Below are 16,376 nucleotides of genomic sequence, written 5' to 3' on the forward strand. Positions count from 1 at the left end.
TCCTCCTTAATGACTTTACTTGCACAGTCAAGCAACCTCATGCTGAGGACACACAAGATAGGCTCAGGCCCTTTGGGTCTTTCCTGCATGAAAAGGTCTACTTCAGAGCCAATTAGTGAAAAGAATATAAAAAGGATAAGAGTATACACTGTGTGTGGTGAGAGTGTCTGTTGTGTATGTGGGTTTGCATAACAGCCTAGATTTAAATTCCCTAAAGAAAGACATTACAGTTTATCGGGCCTCCTTGCAGGCTTATATAATGCACTCTTCTGCATGTGTGTTTCTTACCATGTGGATGCTCCCAGCAGAACCTCCCAGTAGTGACACCCGCTGTCAATGAAGACGTTACCGGCTGCGCCATAAGAGCCCGTGCCGCTGAAGCGCTCCGGGGTGTGGCTCTTCTTCAGCGAGCTCTCGTCTTTCTCCATGGTCAGACAGTCGTTGGACAGACGCAGCTTCTTGTGGGCCGTCTTTGGGTCTAACTTAAAGGGTTGACCTGTGAAGAGATAGCATTTTGTGCTTTAAAGGGTCTTTTACTGTGTTGGCAGCTAATGATGATAATGATGACATAATCATCATTATCACCAACATCATCATCATAATCATCATCATCATCATGTTTTCTTTGGCAAAATGGCACCTGTATCTAAAATCAGAGTTCACAAAGTGTCTTTCTGAAAGGTATAAAACTGTAACATGATGCATACATGGAGACAAAAATAACTACATTAAGAATAATATATCAAATTAAAATGAGTTACATAAAAGCAAGGCTAATAAAATCCTTGCATTCCCTTAATGTAATCACTGTAGATCCCAGATCCCAGTCTTTTTATCATGTTATAAGATATTTTCCTATTTATGTACATGAGATGGCAGCAACTGGAAGCCAAGTCATCATGTGTATGTTTTAGCTTTAACTTTGCCTTGTGTAGATGTTCTTGTTGAACATAACTAAGCTCTGGCTACAGAGTTTCTTTCTTTATCATAAACTCAATGCAAAAAACAATTTCCAATTTAAATGTTTTGTTTGTGATCCCTCGATATTGTCAAGTGGAAAAAGGCAGAAGATACCACAAGATCAGAAGGCGAAAGAGCTGAGAGTAAGAATAAAACTTAGAGCAAGATTTTAAGTCAGAGCGGCAGCAAAAGATGAAAATAAATAGAAAGTGGGGTGAGAAGTGCTCGCAGAGAACTCAGAGAGAGACAGAAGAGGAGAATGTTTGAAATATAAGGGCAAGAGTCTAAACTTCAAAGCCTCTTGCAGCCTTTAGTGAAAACATTTCATAACAGTGGAGGAAGCCGCCCGGCATTCTCCTCTGTGCCTACCATCACACAGACTTGGAAAGTAGCTGAAGGAAATAGCCTTCACTTCCACTGCAGTAGGTAGCTGTCGAGGCTATCCAGTGGAAATGCTGCTATCCGGTTGCAACAATTCAATTTGCAATGACACCAGTAATTTGGGTGTAATGGGTGGAAAATTGAGAGGGTGAAAGTAAGTGAGTGGCAGAGAGAGAGAGAGAGAGAGAGAGAGAGAGAGAGAGAGAGAGGTTAGGGAGTGAGGAGGAGAGGAGAAGTTAAGGGGATAATATGAGGCTGAAGATTCAGCAGAGGATCCCCTCTCTATGTCTGTAATGTGTGTGTGTGTGTGTAGGCTTCATGGAGGTCAGCCACGTCCCTTCCAGACCTGACATTTAACTCTGACACCTCTCATTTCATCTCTCAGCCTCCCTGAGCCTCCCACGGCTTAATGAGCGACACAATGAGGACCCCGACTCCTCTTCCCCTCCCACTATCTGTCCTTCCCTTCATCTTTCTTCCCCCTTTCTCTCATTCTCATCCTCTCTCCTCTCTCACACACTCCCCTCCAATAATCCGCGTGGTGAGTGTGTGTTACCACGTGTGGATATGAGACGACAAGGCCAATGTGCTGCTGGCAGCCAATTACATTAATGCGCTCTCTTCTTTGAACTGCTTATCGCTGCCAGCGCAGCCATTTCCAAACACTGGGGCTCTGTCATGCCTTTCCAGGGGATGACTCCTGAGAGCCCGGGCTGGGCCCGAGGTTGGGGAAGGGGAGACACACGTGACGGTAGAGGACAAGCAGACACACACAAAGCATCAACTCCAGCCTACACACAAGCAGACATACAGTAAGTGGCCAAGTGGAAATGTTTTGAACCAACGCCAGCAGGATTCTTGTAAATGGAAAAAGTCATGGATAATAAGCTTGGGTTTAAATGGTGAATTCTTTGTATGTGAGAATAAATGTGTATATCCTATATACATAGGGCTGGAAGAATTCTCCAAATTAAACTGAACTCGGGGGTTTGCAAAGACAAAATGGCAGGTGCACCACTAAAAGGACTCTTGTGCTCGGTTTTAATTGCCATAGTATTGCCAGGCTGGCAAAGCGAACTGTTCCCAATTTTCACACAACTTCAATGAATCATTGTCTGCAACTACTCAACGCTGTCGTGTGATGTTGGGGACCCTTTGGGCTTACATTGCCACACCTATTGCTACAGCATTGTCAAGTATAAATTTTACTTGTGTACTGTTTTGTGCATACCATGTCCACAACCAAAATGAGTCACAAGCTCATCAGTAGTGGAAAGTACATTTACTTACGTAATGTCCTTCAATAATATTTTTAGGTACTTGCACTTTACCTCTGTATTTTCATTTTATGCTTCTTTATACTTCTACTTCACTACACTTCAGAGGGAAATATTGTACTTTTTATTCCATTACATTTAAGCTGCACCGACTAATTACTTTGCTGATTAAGATTTTACAAAAACTAACATATAACATTTTTGAAAAGTTACACATTGTACTAAATCAGCTGTGACACGAGGCTTTAAGCTAAATCGCAATATGATTTACGTAAACATATAAAAGTTCAAAAGAAGTCATTCTGCATTACTTTTGATACTTCAGTACTTTTTGCTGCAAATTATTCTAAACATTTACATTCTACAATGATTACGTCTTTCACCACTGAAGACCATTTGTGTTGCAGAGTCGCCATGCAACGAATAGACCTGAAGCCACAGTGAGTATAGTGGTATTTGCTCGCAGTCCTCAGAGAATATGCCCAATTTAATTTCTTCTGGAGTGCTGCACTGCCGGCATTAATGCGTAAAGAACCAGTGTACGGTGCAATATATCAGCAAGAAGACCAATTTAAAAGAAAGTAGAAGTACAGTGTATGTCTAAGAAAGTTGTGAATGGTTTTACGTCAGCACCATGAAGAGACAACAAACTTACATATTAAATCTACAAAGATGACACTGATTCTTATCATCTTGTCACGCACACGCGCACACACGCACACGCACACACACACACACACACACACACACACACACACACACACTCCCATGCTGTAAGATTGTATATTATAGAAAATAAAGACATGACAAGATAATGGCACATTATATCCCAAAGACTGGATTTCTTAGCAGTGTCTGTAATACAGTAACAATTAGAGATGTTTTCAACTGTCTGCAGACGTGATAAGTGTTTTCTGTTTGAGTGCCTGGAAGCTGTGCTTTGTTACAAACTGGGAAGTCTTTAATGGAAACTTGTAAAACACAAAAAAGAATGGAAAAAAGGGGAGCGAAATAAAAGGGACTACTGTTGGGGGAGCATTTATAAAAAGCAATTTAATTCTGACTTCATTTCACCGGGTCCTTGTTGGAATACTTGCAGTGGGATAGCATCTGGGTAATCGACTTTATTTCAATTCAGTCAATTTCACTCACTTCTTTTTTTCCTGGCTCACATTTTTGCTGAGGGATAGATTGAGCTGCCTCTGTAATGAGGTAGATAGAAAAAAAGATCCATTTTACTGCATAACTAAACAATTACTGCAGTAGAAACAGCATTATGAGGGACATAGAGAGCTCTCTAGAGTTCCAACCTTATATCTTTTCACATTTGCACATCTCTGTTGAACTTGCAAATCATTCCATGTCATTAAAATGCATGGCTGTGTGCCACTTGGCTTCTAATGACTGATCCAAATGTAATGTCGTATGTAATCCAACAGTGCTGACTACTAAAACACAGATTTACACTGGCAAGATTAAAAATGCATAAATCATGTAACATGGTTATAGCACAGCAGGCGTATGAGGTGCATAGCAGGGATTCCTGGCAATGTGTATTACATCTTGTTTTCTCGCCCCTCACTGGGCAATTCTTGGCTCTTTCTCCTCAACTTCTCCAAAAACTGCAAATGTCTTTGTTTAGCAAAGAGCAAAGACAAACAGTAATCCCTGATCTTCTCCAACTTCACCCTTTAATGAACTCGAAAATCTTCAGAGACCAGTGCTAGAAAAATCTTTTTCAGTAAGGCAAGTAAGAATTTCACTGTGATTAAGGAGCCGTTTTTGGAAGGAAAGTTTCTGTGATTCCCCCCAAGTTTCTGTGATTCCCCCCAACAAGTCACTGTCAGTACTATTGGTTGTGTGTGTAAAAATGTAATCATTCATTAAAACTCAGGCCCTTTCTTAATGATACTGATAATGATTAACTGTTCTTTAGTCCTGTATCAATGCACGTAGGCCTATTGCAGAATAAAGGACTTGAAAGCATTATCAATTATTATCAAGAGTGTGGTGAGGTGCTATGCTCAGAGCTCAAATTCAGTCTGTCTATCTTTGAGAAAAGAAATTAGCAAATAAGCAAACAAAAAATAAAAACAACTTCCCAGCCAACTGCCATTTTAACACACTCCCAATCTCCCTTCCACCTGATGGCATTTTCACCTGCTCAGTGAATGAAGGAAGGTGCTTTGAGCTGGCAAACACATCACACAACTCTTTGTTGTTAAGCCCCAAAAGCCAAATGACAAAACATTGTGATTTAATGCTGTTTAATGTTAATCTCAGTTCTAATAAGCTTGCTCTCGGCAGTCCACAGTGAAAAGGTGACTTGTATCAATGACAGCCAAGCTGAAATATGTAATTTTTTAAAGGAGGAGGGTGACGACATGTGGAAAAAGTTAAAGATTAAAGATTCAATCTGTTCTCTGCACTCAGCCCCAAGCCCATTGGTTCTTAAGTCAATCTATGAAAATGAGTCACAAATATGTAGTTTCATTTTTAAACACTCATAACAACTTTCTAAAACAGCTGAGCGCTGTAGTTTTTTTTAACAATGTTACTCAAACAGGAGTAAATAGTGCATTTGTTGGGGACTATTTTCAGCCGCAGTGCAGTGAGTAGTAAGTAAATTGATTGTAGTTTTTAGTAGATCCAGACCGATATATCGGCGGGCCGATATTATTGGCCGATATTAGGCATTTTCCAAACTATCGGTATCGGCATTTATAATGACTGATAAATGAATATTTAAAAAATAAAATAAAAACGCATGAAACACCCTTCAACCACGTTATGCGTTGGCGTGTCATAGTTTGTCCACCAGAGGGCACTCTACAACGTCCCTGTTGACGACACTCTTTGATTTTTGTTGTTGTTATTGTGTTTTTGTTCAAAGGACTTTAAGTTTCATATCTTTATTTTTATTTTAAGTTTATTTTTAAACTGCATTATCGTATTATTTTAGTGAGGATTCATCAATAATAACTACAAATAACTAACTGGATTTGTTTTTTAAATATATATCGGCCAATATATCAGATTTTTAAATCACCAAATATATGGATCACTATCGGCCTTAAAAATCCTTTATCGGTCTGGCTCTAGTTTTTACTGTACGTACACACGTTTCTCAGGAATCAGCCAGCGCGAAGGATGTCTATATTCCAATTGGTTGCTGGCGTTTGCCGCTGAACCGCGTCATAGCTCATTACCATAAAGTTGACATACTTTCAACTTTCTAATTGCCGCTCTGGTAGCTCAAAACGCTCAAAACGCCCAAAATGCGACGCCGACAGATTTGCCGCTCATTGCAGCTAAGAGAAGCAGCTTCCATTGAAAATGAATGACTTCCAGTATCTTTAGAAGCTCAAGTCAGCGGCGGTGTGTACGTACAGTTAGTCGTTTCATGGGATTTGTTGAAAAAAAGGAAAAACATACAAATATCACCAGCCTTATCCTTTAAGCAGGGCTAGGAACATGATTTCCATTTTACTGCAGTTCCTACTGCTTGCTGAGTGAGCTGGAGAGAAGTTCCTACATTATTAAGATTCTGATACCAAAAGGGTGCTGCTCTACCCCTTTTTATGTTAATCTATTTTAAAGTGGGACCTTTCTATCCTCGACAAGAAAATATGTCAGAACCAGTTTGTCTTCGCTTCTCCTCTCCTGTTCTTTTTTTGTAGATACTTTGTCAGCATTTTTTGCCTTTGTTTGACATTTCACAGTAGAGATAGACAGGAAACATGGGGAGAAAGCCCAAACAGGTTACTAATAATCCTAAACGGAGTTGAAGTAAAGAGAGCAGGACGTCGCCCATTAGTTTGTGGTCTTCCATTTTGAAGCCAGCAGTCATGTAACAAAGGTCTCCCACCAGAATCAAACCAGGGACATTGTAATCACAGAATACATGTATGCATAACATACCACTATTCCATGGGGACACCTCTGTCCTCTCATTTTCTATCCTCCTTTTCAGATCTTTCTCTTCTTCTTCTCCCAACACCCCTCTCTCCTCTTCCCTCGCTATCACTTCACCTCCTACTGTTTACTTTAGGGGCTGTGTGGTGGCTTGAGGCCTGTCATCAGAGATGCATGCAGGTCCTTTAACAGGAAGTTTACAGGTACCCTGGGGCACCTTGACATGTGATATTTTCAGACTGGATTTTAGCTACTTATACTCAACACAGGGACTGGGATCTGAGAAATACACACATAATGTACATGCACTCACACGTACACACACACACACACACACACACACACACACACACACACACACACACACACACACACACACACACACACACACACACACACACACACACACACACACACACATATACACACACACTCTGGGGTGTTTGCTGAATCCCTGCTTCATAACATGGATGCCAAGAATAGTTTACCAACAGGATGGCTGCCATTATAAAGTCAACAGTCCAGTGTTTGACTGTCAGCACTGTAATGCATTCAGATTAGCTTTTGTTTTGACACAAACAATATGCTCACTCAAAATAGAGCTCAGTCTTCACTTGTAAACAATAGAGCTGCTAAATAAAGACATATTTGAGAGTGAATTTATGCTGTTGGTACTCCTACAGTACTCCACACCATCCTGCAGCTTTGGACTACAAAATGACAAAAGTGAATGTTGATGTTTGTTGGCTTTCCACTGTGGGACAGGTGCTACCAGGATGCCGGGATCTCAACTCGATTGTGTGCTTACAATAAAAGCACACAACCGTACGCTGAGCAGGATTTAACCAGAGTTGGCCCCTTTTCAAATGCACCATTCACATTTACAAAATCAGGTAAATAAATCATGGTTTTACCTTCCTGTAAAATGACATTTAAAAACCTGTGAGGAAAGCAAATATCAGTGCGCACGGAAATGCAAAAAAATATTCCACATCAACAGCCTTCACAGAACCTTCAAAACATCTTTAAAAACAGATGTTCTGGCCTGGGTACATGTGCTGGATTTATAGCTGAGAAAATCATATCTTGTTGTTGACTTCCACCTGCACACAAAATAAACACTATGAACGTTACAGATGTTTCTGACCGGACCTGATAGTCACTGCCCACAGTATGGAATAGTAAGCTCAGAGAAGAGACAACACAGATACAGACACATCCTGCATAATAATACTGTAAGACCACCTAAAAATCTATAAGCTGCTGATACTACTCAGTCTAAATTTGAACACATTCCTCCATCGTTAATTAATAAACTGCTTTCCTCTCCTACTGCAACTTTGTTTCTTGTTGGTATGAATTCATCACTGAGAGAGACAGCCAATTAAAAAGCATAAACAGAGCACAGTCTAATAAAAGCTGTCCTGATTAACATGGCTTCTTGTTCTGTCAGATGCCACTCTAATAAGTTGTGACCAAACTCGGATGCAACCTTAATTCAATTTCATGCTTATGAATGCCTGATTGGAATACAGTGCTATGAACACAAATATAATGATTATTATGTAGCCAACCAGAAGATGCGGCTTTGCCTTTTTAATGTTAAAATGGCAGGTCACATGCTTGGATTTTTAATTAATTGGATAGGCTTGATTATTTATTTTTTTTGATACAAAATGAATGTATATATATATATATATATATATATATATATATATATATATATATATATATATATATATATATATATATATATATATATTTAAAAAAAACTGTGCAAAACCTGAGCCTTATGAACAGAAAACAAGTGCTTTTATTTTGTGTTTTAATAATATTACAGTTTGATTGTTGACTTCAGATTTAGAAATTGTTGCTAGACTGGCACAGTGTAATCTTGCTATATGCATTGCTCAGGCATGGACTGTATTAAGGGGTAAAAAGCAGTGGATTGAGGGCACTCATGTCCGCGGACACTCATCCCTGCAAAGTGCTATTTGGTGTCTTCTATTCGTTCAACGCTCTCCTTCTCTCACTCTCAATCTGTCACTTTTCATCCACTTTCATACTCTCTCTGTCTCTTTGTAGGTTCCTCCCTTCACTTTAGAGGACAGTTGTGTAGAAACCTGGTCACAGTTCGCTCTGAGGTAATAGCAGAAGTATGGTCATAGCAATAAAAGGTCACACACACACACACACACACATGGATGAACACACTCTCTTCTTAACTGCCTTCTTCATCATACTATATTCATACGCATTTCAAGAAGCCGTGGGTTTCTTCACGTTAGCTATGAGAATGTAACAGCACAGTGACACTTCTACGGCATATACTAACTACAGCTGTGAGCCACTCAGGGTTCGATGAGTGGTTTCATTGGAGTGACAGTGGAGTGACCTAAAAAGCCTTCGAAAGCTTTAAGACTTCACAACAGGATTTTAAATGTTGTCTCCATCAAGCTGACTGAATTGCACGAGACAGGACTGCAGCAGAGGCGTGAAGCCAGTAAAGAAGTACTTCACCGATTTCACATTGCAGTCCTATAACATTGTTGGACTCATGGTGGAATTAAAACAAAAAGGGATCAACATGCGGCAAAGCCAGAGATATAATCTTTTTACAAAGTCTTCTTCCTTGTCGCCTACATTATCCACAATGCAACACGACCAGTGACAGTTCAGTCAGAGATTTGTGTGTTATGCTAGTAGCATCTAATGTCGCCTTCAAGCCGCTAGCCTTAAGCAGAGATGGAGGAGCGTGCTACAGAGGTCTCACTTCTTTCTAGTTCCACATCCGCAGATTTTATTCATTTGTCAAACAGTAGCTTGTAGTTTTCAGTTCCCAATGACACTGACTCAAGTGACATCACTTGAGGAAATTTATCAGACTTTGGCCATCATTTATGAAACGTGCGTACAACCTAAAACAGGTGTAGGATGGGCGTACGCCGATTCCTACGCAAAGCTCGGCATTTATCAATTTGAATGTGAGCGTAGGCTGCGATAAAATCTCACGTCTGGTCTGAACTCGTGTACGCAAGTTTTGGAGTCAGCGTGGACTTGCGGTGCAGCATATAATCAGTTTAACAGGAGAATGAGAAGTCATCAGTTGATCACTTATCAGCAATGGCAGATCTGGCTCTTTTAGAAGACCTTTATGCGCCAGTACAACATTGCACACGTATGCACACGTGCCACGGTGGGGGGGTCCAGCACAGCCCCAACTGGCTATACAAAGGAGACAAGATATTATTCCTTGCTTTTAAAAGGTATAGTGTTATGTTTGGCAATGATACTCAATACAGGAAACATGACGATGCACAACATTTTTATTTATTTTTCAGGTTTTTGTTTCTCTTTTAAAGTGTTGTTAATGGCCACAAGTGAACGATTTATTTCTGCCATTGACCGAGTTATTTCGGCTTGTTTTTCCAGCCCCTCTGCTGTCAGGAGACAGGGTTGAGGTGGTGGTCCAGCACGGGGCATGGAGGACACGCGCTCTTCCTCTCAGCTGTTGGCTTGTTCTGACTCATGAAAAAAACACAAGTAAAATAAAAGACACTACATAAACTCCGCTACTGTGTGTTTATTTAAATATAGGTACACTATGTAGGCCTAAGATATTGCAATATAAGCCTGTATATTACTATTAGGACTATAGCATACACATGTCAAGGGTGTATAAATTAAATAAAGGAGTCCGATTTACTACGGCAACAGTGTTGATTGCATCAGTGATCTCTTTCCATTCTGCATTCTTTCTACAGCCTTTAATAATAGTTTTCAGGCTGCCAAAAAGTACACACGTTGGTGCAAATGAACCTGAGATATCAGGGTTTCAATCTCCACCTCTGAAAAGTGCCGCTTCTCAGCCGGATTACGTCTCGCCATGTCGTAAATTTCAGGGGCGAGGCCTCAAAATCTAGAATATATTGGGGCGTGATATTTAAATTACGATCGTTTCCAGCCGCTGCATTTATCAATGTACGACCATTCTTACGCTGTGATTGGTGTGATACGAACGTTTCATGAATCACACGTGAAGCCTGTCGTAAGAGGATTTCTGCGCTCATATCTGCGCTGGTTTCTACGCTAGGTTGATAAATGAGGGCCATTGTGTAGCTCCCTCTGAAGCCACCAAAGGCCTTTCATATGCAGTAGTGCTCACCAGGTCTTGGTAAGTAAACTTGTAACATTGGTGCAGTTCCCCTTTCTGTTCCTGGGTACAATGATGATGATATTATACCTTCATCATATACCTTCATTTTTTCATAATTTTCTTAAATAGACAGTATGTTGTTTGGACACTATTTGACAAGCAGAACATTTTTAAACCAATGCTTAAGGTCTTTGGGGCTAATTTGGCTGTCTCTGCTGCTGTAACATTTAATCAACTCCACATAAGTTGCTGCATTTGACCTTTCTCGTACAACTGCACAAATAGCTACAAGCAAAAGTTATTCCAGGTGTCTTCATAGCGATGCTGAGTAGGGTCCTTGAAGGCAGACGCAGTAGTAGCAAAATATTGTCTTGTTTCTCCTTTCCCTCTACCAGACAAACACACACATTTACATAGCCACAAAGGTGTATACAAACTGAGTTTGTGTTTACATCTGTGTGGGATTACAGTACACATCTGGGCTGTCCTTGCAATGAGACCAAAAGTTGTGGCATCTTGAGGTGAAAAGATTTACCTCTCAGGTGAATTGTCAGATAGAGATTGAAGAAAGGGAACCAGAAGAGGAGATCATATGCCATAGCCAGGGGTAACAGAGGACAGCAGGCCAAGAGAGGGGTTAGAGAGGGACATAATGTAGGAACATGCAAAGATTGAGGCCAAGACATTGCATAAGAGAACAGACTTTAACAATGCCTCTTGAAGTCCAGGACAAAAAAAAAAAAAAAAAAAGGCCTGTATCAAATTCTTTCATTTCTTGCCAACATGAGCAGTTCCCATGAACTGTGTTTCAGTTGTTAACAATCAGTTGGTTGTTAAGAGAGATGAGGACACGTGTTGTGATGCAAAACTTCAGGTGTGTGAATGAGCTTTTCCTTAACATCGTATGTCCTTGTTGTTATGCCCTCTGAGGTACTGTTAAACTAGAGCAATTTATTCTCTTGCAACATCTGTGATTGCAGAGAAAACTGTTCAGATGTACTGTATACTGTAATATACTGTAATTGACATTATACAGTTGAAATATTGACACCGTTTCATTCAAATTTGTGTTACACATATACATACATACAGTGCAGCATTTATGGGTGTACTTGAACAGACGTGGCTGTGATGCACTACTTTCCAGTATCTGCACTACTGCCTTCTTTGCTTTGCAAGCATCTGCCTGAAATATATGATGAGCTTAGGCTAAAAGCCTCCAGAGCCTCTCATCTTAAAAAATGTGACAGCAGTAAACCCTCCAATCTAGCCACAGACAGAAAGAGAGACTTCAAGTGCAAGGAAAAGAACTTGTGGTTCTCAGCTCAAAAGCTTGCTACTAGAGCTCGAACACGAGCGGAGTCTCGAGAGAAACCCTAATAAGCCTGTCCAAGTGAGATATTTGTGATCAGTTTTGTTGCGACCCATTTTAATCCAAAAACACTGCATGGCTTCACCAGAGCAGATGAGCGAGGCACTTTAATCTGAATACCGATCCCTCTGAGAAGAAGAGGGACGAGGGAAGAGAGGGAGTGGGAGATAAGAGAACAAATGAGAGACAAGGACGTATGAACAGACTGACACATGCACAAACACACATGATGTGGTGACATGATGCCAAACCACAATACCTCAATCATGGATAGAAATATTGAATATTTTATGTTTTTGATGGCTTGTCTAAACCAGCACAGCAGAGAGAAATGCCGGTGTTAGAAAAATTGTGATTTACATTATTCTGTCTCGTTAATATTAAGAATAAGAATACAATATCATACTGATTACTCTTTTCTCTCTCTGTTAAATTAAACTGTTTGCATAGTAAGAAACCAAAACACTGCTTGCTCTCGCAAGATACCATGGAACCATTGGCTATCTTGTCTGAGCACGGTATGATACTGAGGAGAGAACATGCACTCCCTGACCAGATAAGGGAGACGTCATCAACTCTGACCAGATAACAACTGACGACATCAACTCTGTATTATGATTGTATTTCACTCTTCCATTTCGGCTTCCAGTTAGACATTTTTTGTACTAGTCTGTAGTGTGTTAACTGGCTCCTTGTTGTTCGCAAGTAAAAATGAACTTTGAGAGACTCTTCAGTGTTTCTGTCTATTCTTGATAATGTAATTATTCTAACAGCCAGTTGCCAATCACAGGCTCAAAATCTCAACCCAACTTAGCCGTGGGTGAACAAGCTTTCCCCCCTGATAGCACCAGCTGCCAGAGAAGAAGATGACAGACAGTGGGAGTGGAAAAGGAGAGAGGAGGAAATTCTCTTTTAGCATTGTACTGTACACTGACACTGGGCATTATATACTGCACTATATTGTACTGACTAACACGGATGGTAATGGGAACAGAGAGGACAGAGATTTGTTTTTTAATTTCAGGTTGCTGTGGATTTAAATAGATTCTGCTTTTCTAGAAATTACATTTATATAATGTTAATTTTTGTCATTGCATGCATACATTGCTTCCTAGATTATGTTAACAGACAGTGTTTTTCTGACATTTTTTGCACTGCGGCACGTCATAGAGAGGATCGTGGATCGTGGGCTTACAGAGTGCCGTGGTCTACATCCAGAGAACCAAACCTGAGAACTAAACAAAGATCGTTTTCTATCCTCTACCTAGTGCTTTCAGTGCCTAAACATAACCATAAAAAGTTCAATACCGCTTTAGTTGCTTTGAGCAGATATTGTAGGGAAAACAAATTAACATTTTGTGTGACTTGCCAGAAACTTTAATTAAAAACATTTCCTCATTACCTTGATAAAAAAAAAAACCTGGTGGCATTACACTTCCTTCAAATGTGTTAGCTGTTGCAAATTAGTACATGCATGTCATTTCTAGAGTTGCTGTGAGTACAGGAACAGTATAAGCTTTGGAAAGATGATATCTATATGTCATTTCCAAAATAAGACCTTATTGTGATCCTCTCTGGTGAAACCGTAATGTGGCAAAACTGTCAGAAGAATAATATACCTGCTTTTCATTAAGTAAGCTTTTGTGTTGATTAGTGTTATTACTAATTAGTTGTTTAATTTCATATAGTTCACAAAACAATATTTATGTATTCATTGTATGTAGTATTATTGAAAGGATTGAAAGGGATCGGAAGTATCTTGGCATGTTGCTCGACGACATTTACATTTAAATAACCACATCAGGAACCTTGTTTGCAAATTACGACAAAAGATTGGCTTTTATTCAGAAATAAACCAACTTTCCCTTAAACTGTAGGAAGAGGGTAGTTGAATCAACTGACCTACCAATTTTGGATTATATGGATGTAATGTACAGACACGCTGCTGTGGCCCTGAGATTGTGTTTAACACTCAATCCTGAGATGTATTACCGGTGATGGTGAGAGCTACAGTACTCGTATGTTTGGTCCTCTCTGACTAAGAGAGGTAATAATCACTGGTATCTGTTTATCTTTAAAGCCCTAGTCAGAAACTCACCATCATATATTACATCTATATTGCGTTGGAACCCTGGTCCCCTTTTAACTCGATCCAGTGACTGGCTGGTTCTTCAGGTACCTCGTGCCAGGACTGAACATGGAGAGAGTATTAGTGCACTTGCATCTCTTGCAACATGACCTAAAACTACATACTTTTATATTGCTTGGACGCTACTTATGTAGTCCACTATCAGCCTCTAACTCTTATTGTTACTGAACTGATATGGTTTGTATGATTGTATTTCTTTTAAGATTATTTTTGGGGCATTTTTCCACCTTTAATGATAGGAAAGCAATGAAAGGGGGAGAGAGAGGGGGAAGACATGCAGGAAATCGTCCCAGGTTGGACTCAAACCCTGGACCTTCTGCGTCGAGGCATGAACCTCTGTATATGTGCACCTACTCTACCGACTGAGCTATACAGGCCACCGTATGATTGTATTTCTATTTTTAATTGGTCTGTTATTGATTGTTTGCTGTCTTTGTTCACGCTCAATCAAAAATGAAGATCTCCCTCAACTGATTCCCTGAGTCTTAAACAAAGGTTTTAAATGAAACGATTCACTTTAATCTGTTTATGTATATTGGCAACATATTTTTTTTAAATGTAAATGCAAGGCAATAAATCTTCATTAACTGAACTGAGAGACAGAGACATAACGGATGTGAGATTAACGATGAAAAATAACCTAAACACGCTCATTCCATTTATCTGTGTTAAGGGAGTATATTATAAATCAAACTGCTACTTAGTGTTATTTATATTGTGCCCGGTAAGAGTCATGAGCATCAGTGACAGCGAGCTGACTGCCAACTCCAGATACCCTGCACCTCACCTCGAAATGCTCCCCGGCTACATGCCGTGCCCACATCACACGGAGGCAGTAATCCACTGTAATGCCATAAGAAAAGAGTTTAAGTACTGACATGCTCCATGTTCCACAGGCAGGGTGGGTCTAGAAGATTTTGACTTGGGGGGGGGGCAGAGATTCAGATGGGAGGGCCCGCTGATATTGGATGGATAAAGGGTTCACTTAAAAGTGCCAGATGGCAGTATCAAATACAGGACAGGTGAAGTGGTGGAAACAGGGTAGAACTCTCTTTAGAGGCCACTCACTCTTAACTATAAAGTATATTTAATGGGTAATATGAACATAAAAAGGGAACAAGATGTCAAGCATGCCCATTTGCCCTATAAGCTTGGCACCAACATTCTGCTACCAAAGGTATTTAAAGAGAGAACATTCCCACCAGTAATGGCACTTTTAAGAACAACTTATATACAATATGCTACATCTTGCTGTTAACTCAATGCAAAAATCAGATTGATTGCACACACATTAGAACATGAAAAATACAAGTTGTGATTATAGTAGTCTTGCTTTGCCAGACCTTCCTCCACAGCACTGCACAGGAGGGTCTGGCTAGCCCACACAGCATTCCGGGATGGGAGAAAAACGTGCTCTGGTTTATTAGCATTTCTTTAAACCAATCACAATCGTCATGGGTGGCACTAAGCTCCGCATGGAGCTGCTGCAAAATAGCCTCGGAAAGGATCTTATTTTGGTGCAACGTGTACGTTCAAAAGTTGTTTTAGTCATGCAACAGAAAACTCAGATTGGACAGATAATCTAGCTAGTTGTCTTGATTTACCCTGCAGAGATCTGAGGAGCAGTTAACCATAGTGCTCATAAATTCACCGGAGTTTAAAATTCCAACACAAAGAAAACGGAAGGAAATGGAAATCTGCGAAAAGACATACACACGGCGAAATATCCTGTGGAACCGGAATAATCCTGGAAGTGGAATGTCAAGGATATAGACTATGATTGCAGTAACAGCACTTCAATAGAGTGCAGGCTACACTGTAGAGTCCCTATATAGAAGTCCAGCATATAAACTCTTGGTGTTTATAGTTGTATTTCTTTATGCCTGTGCTTGGTCATTAGTCTTATAGATGGAGCTGACAGGTTTAGATTAAGTGTCACCCCTGGATCTTTCCCTGCTCAGATCCATTTAGAGGTCAAGCGAGAGTAACAGTAAAGTGAGAGAGAGGGTGTGTGCTTGTGTCAGTGACTGCGATCCCCTGACTACTGTGGTTTCCCACACACCTATTTAAATTTAACAGAGTGTATCCAGATTACAGTTAATCCTAAATGTCACAGCCAGACTCCAGACAGCAGCTAAGAGGAGGAGTTGGCATATCAACTCCATT

At 40.2% G+C, this 16,376-nt stretch overlaps 1 protein-coding gene across 3 annotated transcripts in view; it reads right to left on the bottom strand.

The window, feature by feature from the left end:
• mid2 (midline 2) overlaps nucleotides 1-16,376 on the bottom strand; it is a 175,405-nt gene that overhangs the window by 4,005 nt on the left and 155,024 nt on the right. For all 3 annotated transcript variants that reach the window (XM_028588731.1, XM_028588732.1, XM_028588730.1), the window contains one exon: nucleotides 289-496. In XM_028588731.1, coding sequence (XP_028444532.1) covers nucleotides 289-496 — 208 coding nt within the window. The remainder of the gene's footprint in view (nucleotides 1-288; nucleotides 497-16,376) is intronic.

Source organism: Perca flavescens, chromosome 10, assembly GCF_004354835.1.
Source record: "Perca flavescens isolate YP-PL-M2 chromosome 10, PFLA_1.0, whole genome shotgun sequence".
Lineage (NCBI taxonomy): Eukaryota > Metazoa > Chordata > Actinopteri > Perciformes > Percidae > Perca > Perca flavescens.